Source organism: Equus quagga, chromosome 13 (assembly GCF_021613505.1).
Source record: "Equus quagga isolate Etosha38 chromosome 13, UCLA_HA_Equagga_1.0, whole genome shotgun sequence".
In the NCBI taxonomy this organism is placed as follows: domain Eukaryota; kingdom Metazoa; phylum Chordata; class Mammalia; order Perissodactyla; family Equidae; genus Equus; species Equus quagga.
In genome coordinates, this window is record NC_060279.1 from 6094085 (window position 1) to 6107339 (window position 13255).

The window sequence follows — 13255 nt, forward strand, 5'->3', positions numbered from 1 at the left end:
AAGGTACAAATGACACAGAACTAACCCAGCAATGGAGAGGGTCACAAAGTCAAGGGCAGTGCTCAAATCCAGATCTCATTCAAAATCAGAGGCTTCTCCTTTACACCAGGTTTGCCTCCTTGTATCAACTACTATAGGGGGGTACAAAGATGAATAAGATACCACCCTGGGCCTCCAGATATCACAGTTAAGCAACTTTGGGATTTTAGGAAGAGGCTTCATCAAAATGGATGCTAACGTGCCTCAGAGTTCACATAAAACAGACATGTTATGAGATACACTGGGGTTAACAGAAAGGTGATGTTTTAAGTGCATAGGGCTTAAACATAAATCCACTATCAACCTTAGTTTTAATTAATGAGGCTGAATCAGGAAACCACTCCAAAAGTTAATTATCTCAAAGGATTTAGATCTTAGTACTCTCCTCTTCAAAGATTAGCAATGCCTCCTTATTGCTTAAAAGACAGTCTCCAGCCTAGCACTGGTCCTTTCCATCACTTATGGTGCTCAGCACAATGGCTTACACAGCACAGATGTTCAAATTCAGTTAATTCAGTTTGCAAAAGGCAGGGCTCTAATTACCTGCCCAATTCCTCTTTTCCTAAGCCTAATAAATATGTTTCCCAGGTCATTTTCCCTTGACCCACCTACAATTTAATTTAATTAAATAGTTCTTAAGTATCTATAGTATACACTAAGCTTGGAGCTGGAGTTATGAAAATGACTAGACACTGTGACAGAGGACAGGAGATCCTTTAACTTCCTGCCTACAACTACAAACTTAGTTTTATTAGTAACCTGACTGCCCGACCCTCAGTGAAGGTACTATCTCTTCTAACAGGCTGATCCATGCCAAGCTTTGACTCCCATCACTTCCTGTTTTTCTAAGTCTGGCTCCATCAGTTATTCTCTCTCAGATGTCTTCATCCTCTCCTTTTCTATTGGATTCTTCTCTTGAGCACTTAGATATTTTTAAGTCAGTGTATTCCTTTTTTATAAAACTTCAAAACATCCTTAAACCTCTCATCTCTTCCAGGACTACCCTGTCTCTCCTCCCATTTGGAGCCAAGTTTCAGGAAAGAGTTATCTCTAAGTTCCTCCTGCTTCCATGTCCTCATCTTCCATTTACTTTCATTTCACTTCCATTCACCAGGGGAAGTGATGCAAGGGAACCAGCTAAAGACAGAGTTTCAAGAAGAGGGAGCATTAGATGTCTATAATATCAAGTGGGGAAAGAACTGGAAAGAAACCATGGGCTCTGGCAGCCTAGAGGTCCTGGGTACCCTTTTCTGAGAGTGATTTTGGTGGACTCACATTAGAGTGGATTAGGGAGGGACTGTATGGAGAGGAAACAATATAGTAAGAATGAAATGGACTACTCATATAGGAAATTGGCAGTGACGGAAAAGAGAAAAAAGGGAAAGGCAGACAGAGTCAAGGGGAGATTTTTATTTAGAAGGGGGTTAACCTGAACATAGTTTTGTTTTGTTTTATGTTGATTTTTGACTGAAGGAAAGGCTGTAGTCAAGGGAAGGTTAAAGCTAAAGCGAGATCAAAGGAGGGAGGAGAACTGATGAATAACAGGCAGAAGGACGAGTCCAAGAAAGACGACGGGTCTACACCCGGTCTGGGGGAAGGATGAGTGAATTATTGACCAGCGGACCCAATTAAAGGAAATTCTCTCTTAATGGCCTCTATCCTTCTTGTGAAATATGGTCTGGCATTTAAGATCTCAGAAGTCCATCCAACCTACTTTCCTGGACTAAAGAAGAGATGAGGAAGAAAAGAGATTTTCTTTAAAAATGATGGCTATTGTGTACATCACACAAAATAAAACAGGAGAAGAGATAGGAAAGATAGCAGCAAAAGAATCAGCCATATATAGTTCCTTTGAATGAGTCTAGGGAGGCAGTCGGAAGCAGAAGATCATGTGCTAAGGCTCATCTGCACTCATTAAACTAGACCATAAGCTTCAGGGAGATGGGGTATGAGCCTGTCTTGTCCACCGTGGCATCCACAGTGCCTAGTTCAATGCCCAGCCCATAGCAGGTGCTCAATCATAGTTTGTTAGATGAATGAATAAAAATTCAAACACTTAAAAGTTTTTTTGAGCTCTTTGATCAAGGTTAAAAACAGCTGGCATCATGGGTACATGACCGGGGCAATTGCACAGGGCCCAGTGCTCAGCAGGGTCCCCTACTTGGCTTAATGCTTTGGTGCCACTGTTTTGAAAAGCTCAATAATATGAAAAAGGGGCCTTACAAATTATTTAGCCTGTACTGGTTAAAAACAACAAAAACATGCATTTCTATAAAATATCACTAAATGGATATTTTAGATACATATGAATGTCAAATATTTATAGACAGTTATCTTTAAAATTAATAAACATATTTTAGGCTTACCTGAAGTTCTAGATCGTGGCTTTTCTTTCTTAAAATATGCTTCATACTCTCTATAGACAATTTTCTTAAAGGAAGTTGCAAAAGGATTCAAACTGGAAATAAAACACCAAAACTAATTAGACATATGTGGCGTCCACTTCTCACATTGCAAAACAAGGATAGCTCTCTCATGTGCTCAGAGTTGTAGTAGGAATAACAGTATTTTTAATTGCATTTCAGAAACTGTAGGTTTTATAAATATAGACATTAGGTGAAGTTAATAAAATAACTATTGGTCTCTTCAAGAATATTCTATTGTGGGGTCGGCCCCGTGCTGTAGCGGTTAAGTTCGCACACTCTGCTTTGGTGGCCTCGGGTTCATGGGTTTGGATCCTGGGCACAGACCTAGCACCGCTCATTAAGCCACACTGTGGCAGCATTGCACATAAAATAGAGGAAGATTGGCACAGGTGTTAGCTCGGTGACAATCTTCCTCAAGCAAAAAGAGGAAGACTGACAACAGGTGTTAGCTCAGGGCCAATCTTCCTCACAAAAAAAGAGAATATTCTATTGTGATAACCATTCTTTCACAAATTTTGGCTGCCGTAATCCTATGACTCAGAATCAATTTCATAAAAAAGAACCCAAGATCGTAGTGTGATCCCAAATTTTAGGCTTAGATTTTAAATGATAAAGATATGACCAAGTCCTTTATGAATAAATATGTGAGCTGTTTTTCAACTCATCAAAGAAATACAGTTTTACGCTACTGGGGAACATTGTAAAGAACTGTTGATTTGGTGGACCCTATTTCTAGTTGAAAAATTAGGGATGGCTAATAGAGTAAAAAGCCCTGGGATTCGTATTGGAAACAAACGAATAACTGAAAAACTGTGTCTCGGAAAGTTTAAGTAACTTGTCTGAGGAGCAACAGTTGATAAACGTCAGAGCCAAGACTCATGAAGGTGAAACTACTGTTTTCATAGTAAAGAATTCAGAGGGAGGGAGGCAGGGAGAATAAATACTGGGATAATTTCCTGCCTTTTTCTTCTGTCTCTAAAGATGGGCACATGGTTCCTATCTTCATCTTACACTCAAAGATAGAGGTAAAGAGAAGAGAACTGGAGAAAATTTCTTACAGATTCTAAACCAGTTGACCGGATTGGCTTTGTTACGTGTCCTAATCCAGAGAGAGCGGCCCAACCACAATCAGGGCATAACGGAGTGGCAGTCGAGCCACATTTGCTGTGATTTCCGTATTGCACGGTGGCAGAGAGAACTGGGTGTGGATTCCGAGGGTCTGAGTCTGAATTCTGTGTCTGCCCCTTATTAACTACACACAGTAGCTCTGAAAAGTTTACTTAACCCATTTGTGCCTCAGTTTTCTCAATTGTGAGACGGGAATGACAGCTGAATCTCCCTCAGAGAATTGTAACGAGTACTAAATGTTGAAACCTGAAGGGGCTTAGAGCTGGCACACTGTAAACATTCAATGCCTGTTAGCTAGTAATATTTTATAACTATAGTAAGAGTTGGGTTTGAGCCATCAGGTTTTCCCAGAAAGTGGAAAAATCTGTCACTGTAGTAACCCTCGTAATTTTTAAAATGTGGGCCACAAGAACTGTGTTACTATTTATGGGCAGAATTAAATGAGACAGGAGGAAGTAATTTTTGGAATGGCTAGCTATTGAAGGTATTGAGTTCTCAGTCACTGGAAGCATTCAAGTAGAAAGTACACAACCACTTGGTAGGGGAACTGGTGCTTAGGGTGTGGGGAAAGTAGGAGGATAAAACATGGAAGTTGAAAAGGAATTAAATGACTTAGAGTTGTTAGAGGCCAAGAATCCTATATGCTAGTTTTTGTCCCTAATGTGAAAGTCCATTTTTATTTATTTTTTTCAGTATAATTGAAAAGTAACCCCCTTTCTTCACCCCAGATTTTTTTTTTTATTAATGTTATGATAGATTACAACCTTGTGAGATTTCAGTTGTACATTTTTGTTAGTCATGTTGTGGGTACACCACTTCCACCTTTGTGCCCTCCCCGCACCCCCCCTTTTCCCTGGTAACCACCGATCAGATCTCCTTGTCAATATACTAACTTGCACCTATGAGTGGAGTCATATAGAGTTCGTCTTTCTCTGACTGGCTTATTTCGCTTAACATAATACCCTCGAGGTCCATCCACGTTGCTGCGAATGGGCCAATTTTGTCTTTTTTTATGGCTGAGTAGTATTCCATTGTGTATATATACCATATCTTCTTTATCCAATCATCAGTTTCTGGGCATGTAGGTTGGTTCCACCTCTTGGCTATTGTAAATAATGCTGTGATGAACATAGCGGTGCATGGGACTCTTGGGATTTCTGATTTCAGGTTCTTAGGATAGATACCCAGTAATGGGATGGCTGGGTCATAGGGTATTTCTATTTTAAACTTTTTGAGAAATCTCCATACTGTTTTCCATAGTGGCTGTACCAGTTTGCCTTCCCACCAACAGTGTATGAGGGTTCCTTTTTCTCCACAACCTCTCCGACATTTGTCGCTCTTGGTTTTGGATGTTTTTACCAATCTAACGGTTCACCCCAGATTTTTAAATATAGATGGAATATGGATGATGGTATAAAATATTTACTAAGAAAAGTCAATCTGTTATGTGGAATAATTTCAAGAGAGGTGTGTTACCTGACATCTTTCGCTAGTGTATACTGTTTGCACATACTGAGCATCTCTATTTTGAATTGAACAATTGATTGGTTATTGGGCAACAAGCTGTCAGAAGAGAAAGTTAAAGATACCATGAATTCAAACAATATACGTGATGAATTTTCCATTTATGAGGACTGTTTAAAGATGACTTATTCATAATAAAAATCACATAAAACTAGAACCCTGGTGGGAAAATATATATGCACTTTTTTCAATATCTGTTACTACATACATATAAGTGATTGAGTAAGTTTCCTTAGGGAAATTTTCAAAAGCATTCACCTCAGACCTGGAGCAAGAACAATAGATATATTTTACCTCTAAAAGGCAAGTCCTGCTAATATTGATGAAATAAGTGGAAAGATCTCTTCTTTGTGCTAAAGTACACTTTGGCCAAGGATGGACTTGTAATGTTGATTTCCTTATAGTGAGTGTCATTTAGCTCTAGCTGTGGTTCAATTTAGAACAAGTTCTTAGTTTAAACAGCCAGATACACATTAGGCTTTTCATATGAAAGGACTAGAGAGAAATGATATGATTTGAGGTTCAAAAATATTGACAGTTGGTCTGGATTATCATTTTACAGTTTTGACTCAATAATTGATACCAGAGGAATGAGTCTTCCCAGAATCCTGGAAACTCAGCCAGAATGAGAGGATGGGATGACCAATCGTGGCTCCCTATGGACTCACCATGGGAATCAGGCTTTTGCCCCACATGGTTCTACCTCCAGTATTCTGCTTATTATTTTCAGCATTAACTACAGAAGGAAAAACAAACTCCCAACACAAGCAAAAGGTGCCACAGGAAAAACAGCAACCAAGTTAGTGTTCTACCCTTGAGTAGGAAAGATTAATATTGGAAAGACTGCTGTTTTCTTTGAGCTTTTAGTTAATGGCAGTTCTCTAAGGGTATGAGTGTGACCTAGATGATCACCTTGAAATGCAATATTTAAAATGATTTTTTTTAAAAAGAGGGATTTCTTATGATTACAAGACCAAAAGAGTCTTAAAATATTATATTATTTCTTGGCTGACCACTTTGGTTTTGTAATTGTAAAAGAGGAACACATCTTTCACAATCATTTAAACTGTGATGTTAAGTAAAAAATTAAATAAAATTGAGTCACACTAAGAAGTTTACCATTAAAACAAATAAAATTATAACTAACTGGAAATACTGAGTAGATTCTATGATTTGTTTAATTTCTGGGAAGTCTTATTTTTCAACCTTTCAATTAGGAAAAATAGTTTGCAACTCAAAGATAAAGTTTTATTATTTAAACCTCTTCTTAGTTGCATATGCCTTTTAATAGTGACCCTACCAAAATAGACAGAGTAGACCATAGCCCCGGGAATGATTCAGAATGGGAGAAAAATGAAGAGTCACATGGAGCAGGAAAAAGGTGAAAGAACAAAAATGTTGCATTTTTTTGGACTGATGATGTTTTAAAGTCATTTATTTGAAAACAACAAAATTACGGCAATTGTTATTAAACAATCTGCTTATAATAAAGTATAAGGGGATATTTTTAGTTTTAGAAGATGAAACTATGTAGAGAATGAAATAAATAATACGTAACTAGAAGTTCCACAAAAATACTGGAAAAATCCGAAACAGGAGTTTGCAGGAAGGGCTAATAAGGGGGTTAGTGCCTAGTGCTTTTGAACTAATCAATTTTTAAACCGACAATCAATCATGCTAACAAAACTGTATTAACAACAAACTATTGAAAGCCTCATCTAGCCAATCAAACTGAATATTGTCTATATCCTCAGAATGATAATCTGTATTATTGGAGGTAAAATTAGCATCCACCAAGTTTATTTCAGTCATTATACTCTCCTATTAATTATGTTTACTTACCTTAAGTAAAAAACAAAAACACCATGGAATTGCAAAGGGAACACCCCCTAAAGGAAACAGATTATCCTCCCTAGAGAAGCCCACCCGGACGCCACACCTGCCTCACCTCGGGCCTGTGGGCTCTGGGTGGTAGTTCCAGCTGATGCCCTGAGCAGCCACGTAGAACTGCCTTAGCCGCGCTGCTTCGGCCCCTGGGCTCCCCCAGCCTGCAGAGCTGGTGCCCAGAACCACCAGGACCCAGAGGCGCGCGCAGCCTGGGAACATGGTTCCGCTCTTGCTCCTGCCCGCCGCCGCCACCACAGGACCCGGGCAGCCGCCTCAGCCACACGTTGTGCCCGCGCCGCCGGCGAGTCTGCTGTCCCTGCTGCAGAGCCCCGGAGGCTGCGGGTGGCAGCGTCCTCCTTCCCTTCGGCTCCCCCAGTCGCTGCAGTGGCAGCAGCAGCCTCGGGCTGTCCCCACCTCCTGGGGCCTTTCCAGGCAGGGGTTGGCTAGGTCACAGCCCCAAGTGACCAGAGGTATTAGGGAGAGCAGCCAGATAAGTGACTGTTTTATTACAGGCGAAGAAAGGGCAGAGATCAGAGGCTCTAGCAGGCGGGACAATGCCCAGGGATTCAGGAGCCAAGGGCGTGTTTTCCTGCATTTCTGCCCTTGGAACGCCGGTAGCTGCTCACCACCCACCGTAAAACCTGCCTGCAGCGAAGTTCACACTTGCTAGACCCTCTGCAATTCCCAGTGCAGTGGGACCCAGTACCCTCCCAGCTCACTCTGCTTCCAATCTCAGGAAAGGGTACTATGCCCTGTTACTGGGCACAGAAGTATTGTATTTTCAGGTGGTGAAGAAGCAAGGGGATGAGCACATGAACCAGGCGGCTGGCCTGGACCACTTTACTGACTTCTACCTCTGCACGGCTCTGTCTTGATAAGGGCCTGTGGTCAGCTAAGGCAGCAGCAGAGCAGAGGGCTTGAAGAGCTTGGCTGAAAGGATCAGTACACCAGATTCCAATCCCACCTACTAGCTGTATTATCTTGGATAAATTACTCAACCTCTCTGGAGCTCAGTTTTGACATCTGCAAAATAGGGATGACAATAATAGTTTTCCTTGATAGGGTTGTTGGGAGAATGAAAGGATACTGTCAAGTGTGTAATTCCTAGCAGGTGGAAAGCACATAGCACATGTTTATTACAATGACTGCATTTTTCCTGCCTCCTGTATTTCTCAGAGGATCTGGCTGTTTCACACTCCTTAAGATCTTATTTTGCTGTTGATAGAGAATCTGAGAATTATCTTGTTTGAAGCATCATGATGACTTGTCCTGGGTTCCCTGAAACTGCATGCCTACAAGCTTCTGTCTTGTAATTCGTGGGAATAAATTCACAATTTTCTGTCTTTGCTCCTTTGTTGATATTATTCTATCAACTTAGAATGCTTATTCTCTTTCTCTTTGCTATTCACTCTTTAAAGTCCGACCAGGGTTCCAGGTTTTCCTTGATTCTGGGCTCAAATTGACTTTTCCATTTTATGAACTCCTATAACACTAAAAAAATATGCTCATCTTGATTACCTTCTATCACTTTGTGTGGGTGTCTATTGTCTCCCCAACTAGATTATAAACCATTCAAGAGCAGGAATAATGCCTTACACTTCTGTATCTACAATATCAGTGGTTCCCAAAGCTGGTAAACCATCAGAATTTCTAGGGGAACTTTTTACAAAATGCAGATTCTGACTCAGAAGACAGGGCTGATAACCATTGTCCTATAATACCAAGCCTAGGGACTGGCAGAAAATAAGCAGTCAGAGATGCTATGGCAGTGTATCAGAGAAACTTTTTCAAAGCACTGTGTCCCTAAATCCCAGGGTTACTACCAAAATTCTTGTAACCTTTAGTTAGACTGTTTTGCCATTTCATTTTGCTGTTAACTTATGTGTCATTCAGTCCGCATGATGTGTTCATTGCCTCTCGTTTCATGGAGACAAGACAACTTTATTTTTTGCATCAGTTCCAGATAACCGCTTATAACTTTCAACGACCTATTTATTAATACGTGATTAAAAGAACATGCACAACACCTCTGTGCTTCCCTGTAGAACATTCAGGTGATGAGGAGTTTTTCTGCTTCTCTGATTTTCTCTTTGTGGGGGGTAGGATGATATAAATTTGCTGACTGAAGGGTCAAGCTGTAATTGGGACAACCATAATTGTGCATTACATTGATGGCAAACAAAGACTTTATTAAACAAAATATCAAATAGAAGAACATGGCATTTGGGGAGAATCCTTTTAATTACACAAATTACACATTTGAATATTGGTCTTTGAGTCCTTAGGGAGAGAGTGACTGGTAGAGGGAAGGTCTGCGGTGATGTGTGCCTTCCTGTCTTGATTCCTGATCGTCTGCAGCCTCTGGTACCATCCAGAGGCTTCTCTGGAAGGCTTGTAGCAGAGGTCTAACAAGCTTCATAAGCAGCAACCACCGAAGACCCCAGAAGTCCTTGCAGGAATTCCTTCAAGTCAAAGACACTGCCTGCCTTCCAACAAAGTAGAGGCATTTTATTCCCCCCCAGTCTGGTCTTCTGGTGAGTCAGACGCTCCAGTCTCTGGCTAATTGGTATTTCCAGTGACAGCCAGGGCAAAGCCCACAGACCACTGCAGAAACATCCAGTCCTGGCGTCTGAGCCTTATGTTGGAGGAAGAGGAGAGGTGGAACAGGAAAGGATGGTGGGTGGAGAGTTTGGGCTTGTGGTACAATCCTTCTGCTCTGGTTCAGAGCTAATCGAAAGGAAATTCCATGTCTTTTATTCACAAGTATTTACAGAAAACTGCAGCAATTACACTGCAGTTAAAATCAAGTCTAGTAGGAAAGCTGGTACTCAAAAATAGAATCCTGTGGAAGTTGATTGAGGTGACCACTCAAAGGACAGTTTCTGAAAACGAGGCAAAAAAATTAAAATAATTATTTTTTCCTTAGAGAAAAAAAGAAAGCTCCCATCATATCTATCTCCTGAGGCTCAACATAATCTCTTTCTAGAATCCAGATGTTCTGCCATCTACACTATTCTTCTTAGGAAACTCAACTATTCACTGAGCTTTTTGGGAGAGAGGAGGTGTCAGATTATTTTTGTTTTCCCAGCAGATCACATAAGAGATTGGCTCCATAAAAGACTGTAAAATTTTTCCAGCAGCCATGACTTCCAGTTATCAAGCCAGGCTACAGTGTCAATACCACCTAGCAGCCATTGATGGGAATGTCATACAACCTGAAATAAGTTATGTCTTACTAGAACATTTCTATCCTAGAGGAAATGGACATCCTTATATGAACTCACATTCTATTGTCACTCCACTGCCATACCTGTCCCTTACTGCCAACACGATTCCCTTCATGGCCTGAAAATTTAATACATGCTTAAAATTTAACCTATAATTGTATAAAGACAAGTGAAGGTTTATATTCTTCCTCTTTCTTTTACTGTTGTATTTCTTTCAAAAATATCTTCATAGGTAACTTACTTTAAGAGCTTGGGTCAAATGCAGCATTTGTGAAAACTCCATATGTTCCTAGGTCGCTAAAAAAAGAAACACAAGGATGATCTGTCACATGATGCTTAATTCTTGACCACAGTCCAGCACAGAGTATTCTCCAGAGACCATGGATTACCACATCCCACCCCTGGAATTCTGCTTTAAAAGGAAGAGAAAAATAAATGCCAAAGTGATGAGATCCCACTTAACAGCTCTGGGTAATTTGCAGTGCATTTTACACCATGTTGTTATTGTTACTACTTTAGGTACTGAATACCCGCTCCGCCCGCTCAGGGGCTGCAGCTTCTTCCTGATGAGAGGAAATCCTTACAGAGTTCCCAGCCTTGATATTTGGTCATCTGGCAATAGTTTTCAGAAAATGGTAGTACTGCCCCCTAGAGGCTTTTAAAATTTTTCGTAATGATCAAGAGTTCTAACCGCATTGAGTGGGTAGGAGCCAGGGGTGCTGGACATCCTGAGAGGCATGGACACCAAGGGATTGTCCTACACCCCACACAACTCTAGAATATCTACTCAATATTCATGCAGGTGAAAAATCTCTGAGCTTGGCACTTAACTGCTTAGATATAAATATTAAATATTTGTTTGCATCTTTAAAAATGCAATTGCCATATGAATTGAGGGAAGATTAGAACCAATTTTACAACTCTTCACCAGAGTCATTTATTATGAAAAACCAGGTTGGTGTTGGCACCACCTCTGATGCCGTTTGAGTCGCTAATGCCATATTCTAGCCGTAGGCCTTTATGGCCGTTGCCTTCAGATTCCCTCCAAAGGTGAAGCCTCTGCCAGCTCTGCTGATGTTGCATCCCAGGCTTAGCATGTCATTTCTGTTGGAAATCACTTTCTCTTTTATTTCTCCCTTATGTTATAATAAAGGCATTCATTGATTTTTTAAAAACATGTGCAGTTAGGATATATTGTCTGTATATTTTACCTCACAATAGTAAAGGGTGCATTGCAAAAGATTTGTTGCAAAAAGGGGGTGTTGTGTGTAATCATTGTGACATATTGTTGTAAATTAAAAAGTCAAACTAGAAAAATGTACTCAATCATAAAACATTTCCATCTTACCTTTGAGCAGTCAAGGGACTTTTCCCATCATCTGAAATAAGCAAGAAGACACAAATGATTGGTTTAAAAGAAAAAAAAAATGAGATGAAGGATAAAGGTCATCATTTCTGTGACAGCAATTATTGGGGAAAGTCGGTGACTCATTTTTCAGATGGCTCATTATAAGGGGTGTATTGGGAACAGTCTGCCCCTGAGACGGAGGACCTGTTTTAGGCTAAAATAAACAGTTGACAATACTTAACTCCAGAGTCCTCTCACCTTCCTCCTCTTCTCTTTCAGTAAAAACTTCCCCTCATGTCTGGTCCCTGACTTCAGCCTCTTGACTATTTTTGGTTGTTGTTGTTGTTGAGATCATCGGTTCTCAAAACCCATTTCTTTGGCACTTGAGGCTCCTATCATGGCATCGTGTGTCACACTCTCCCAGCCATCAGCTGGGCAAGCTGATAGCACAAACAAATCCATAGCAACATAACAGTGGATGTCTTCCCTCCTGGTAACATGCAATCAGGGGCCTCCAGTCTTAATCCAAACAATGGACTCTGATAGTGGAAACTTTAAAACATACCTATCCCATAGGTAGATAAAAGGGGAAAAACATCTTATGGCTAAATAAGTTTAGAAAACATTAGGTCAAATGGCAATGAACAAGTATATTTATTAGAGGGCATTACTGAACTTTCAAGGTGATAATGAACGTGCATTTTGATTCTGCGGGAGAGGGAGACATAGTATGCAGAATTTTCCTGTTATTTCGTCATCAAATCCTAGGAAGTTTGAAATCATATCAGGACAGGTCAAGGGAAAACTCCCCATCCCCAGCAAGTGAATTTATTTATTATTAAAGATATTGGAGGATTAATGGCTGCTGGTCTCTCTCCATGGTTCAAAGGGTGTCCTAGATAGGTCTCAAAACTAAAGAAAATGCAGGAATAGTGATTCTTACATAATTCTGGAGATGAGGATCCAGGCCTTAGGAGCCCTTGCCTCTGCCGTCTGGATTTGGCTAAGTGAGCACAAATATTGCGTGGAGGGACTGGTTGTAGTTCTGGTCTTTAGGCAGAGTGCTACTCTTTGTCTATTGTCCTAGTCATCCACTCACAGGAGAGTATATGAAGACACTTTAGAAAAACAGCCTCAATGCAATGGTGGCTTTGTGAATCGAGAAAGCCTAAGAGTAGGGAGCAAGGTCTGCCCCTGAGCCGTCAAGAATAGGTGTTGAAACTCCTGAGTTCCATGAGCACTCTGTTAGGGACTTTTAACATAGTCACATTCAGTTACCTGGATTTGAACATTCCTGACCCCTCTGATGCCCCCAGTTACTTTCCCTGAGGAATGATGAAGCAGAACTCCATTAGCTTATAAAAAAAGTTTTCCAAACTTATAGACAGGCTAAGTGTCTGGGGCAGATAGAAAGAGGATGTTTTAACCCTTAAAGGATGGTTCCCTTCTTTTATTCCTAGACCAGAGTTCTTTTTGGATGAACAGTTTGATAAATACAGTTTCCCTCATAGAGGGTCTTCCTTTTTGGTCATTTCCCTGCTTAAATCCTGCATTAGTGCCACAAGTTTTCATAGGAACGTGTGTATCTCTTAGCTTATCATACCAAGTCATTAACAAAGCAGCAGCTCCTTACACCTCTAGCTTCGTTTTTCATTTCCTTCACAAGCCTTTCTTGG

At 40.6% G+C, this 13255-nt stretch overlaps 2 protein-coding genes across 4 annotated transcripts in view; both read right to left on the minus strand.

Moving 5' to 3' along the window:
- F5 (coagulation factor V) overlaps window positions 1-7412 on the minus strand; it is a 79819-nt gene extending 72407 nt beyond the window's left edge. The window contains exons 1-2 of the mRNA XM_046680429.1: window positions 7066-7412; window positions 2406-2497 (exon numbers count right to left, since the gene is read on the minus strand). Coding sequence (XP_046536385.1) covers window positions 2406-2497; window positions 7066-7223 — 250 coding nt within the window. The 5' untranslated portion in view covers window positions 7224-7412. The remainder of the gene's footprint in view (window positions 1-2405; window positions 2498-7065) is intronic.
- A 1747-nt stretch (window positions 7413-9159) lies between these two features.
- Window positions 9160-13255, minus strand: part of SELP (selectin P) — a 46345-nt gene continuing 42249 nt past the window's right edge. For all 3 annotated transcript variants that reach the window (XM_046683877.1, XM_046683876.1, XM_046683875.1), the window contains exons 15-17: window positions 11580-11610; window positions 10473-10528; window positions 9160-9886 (exon numbers count right to left, since the gene is read on the minus strand). In XM_046683877.1, coding sequence (XP_046539833.1) covers window positions 10474-10528; window positions 11580-11610 — 86 coding nt within the window. In that variant the 3' untranslated portion in view covers window positions 9160-9886; window position 10473. The remainder of the gene's footprint in view (window positions 9887-10472; window positions 10529-11579; window positions 11611-13255) is intronic.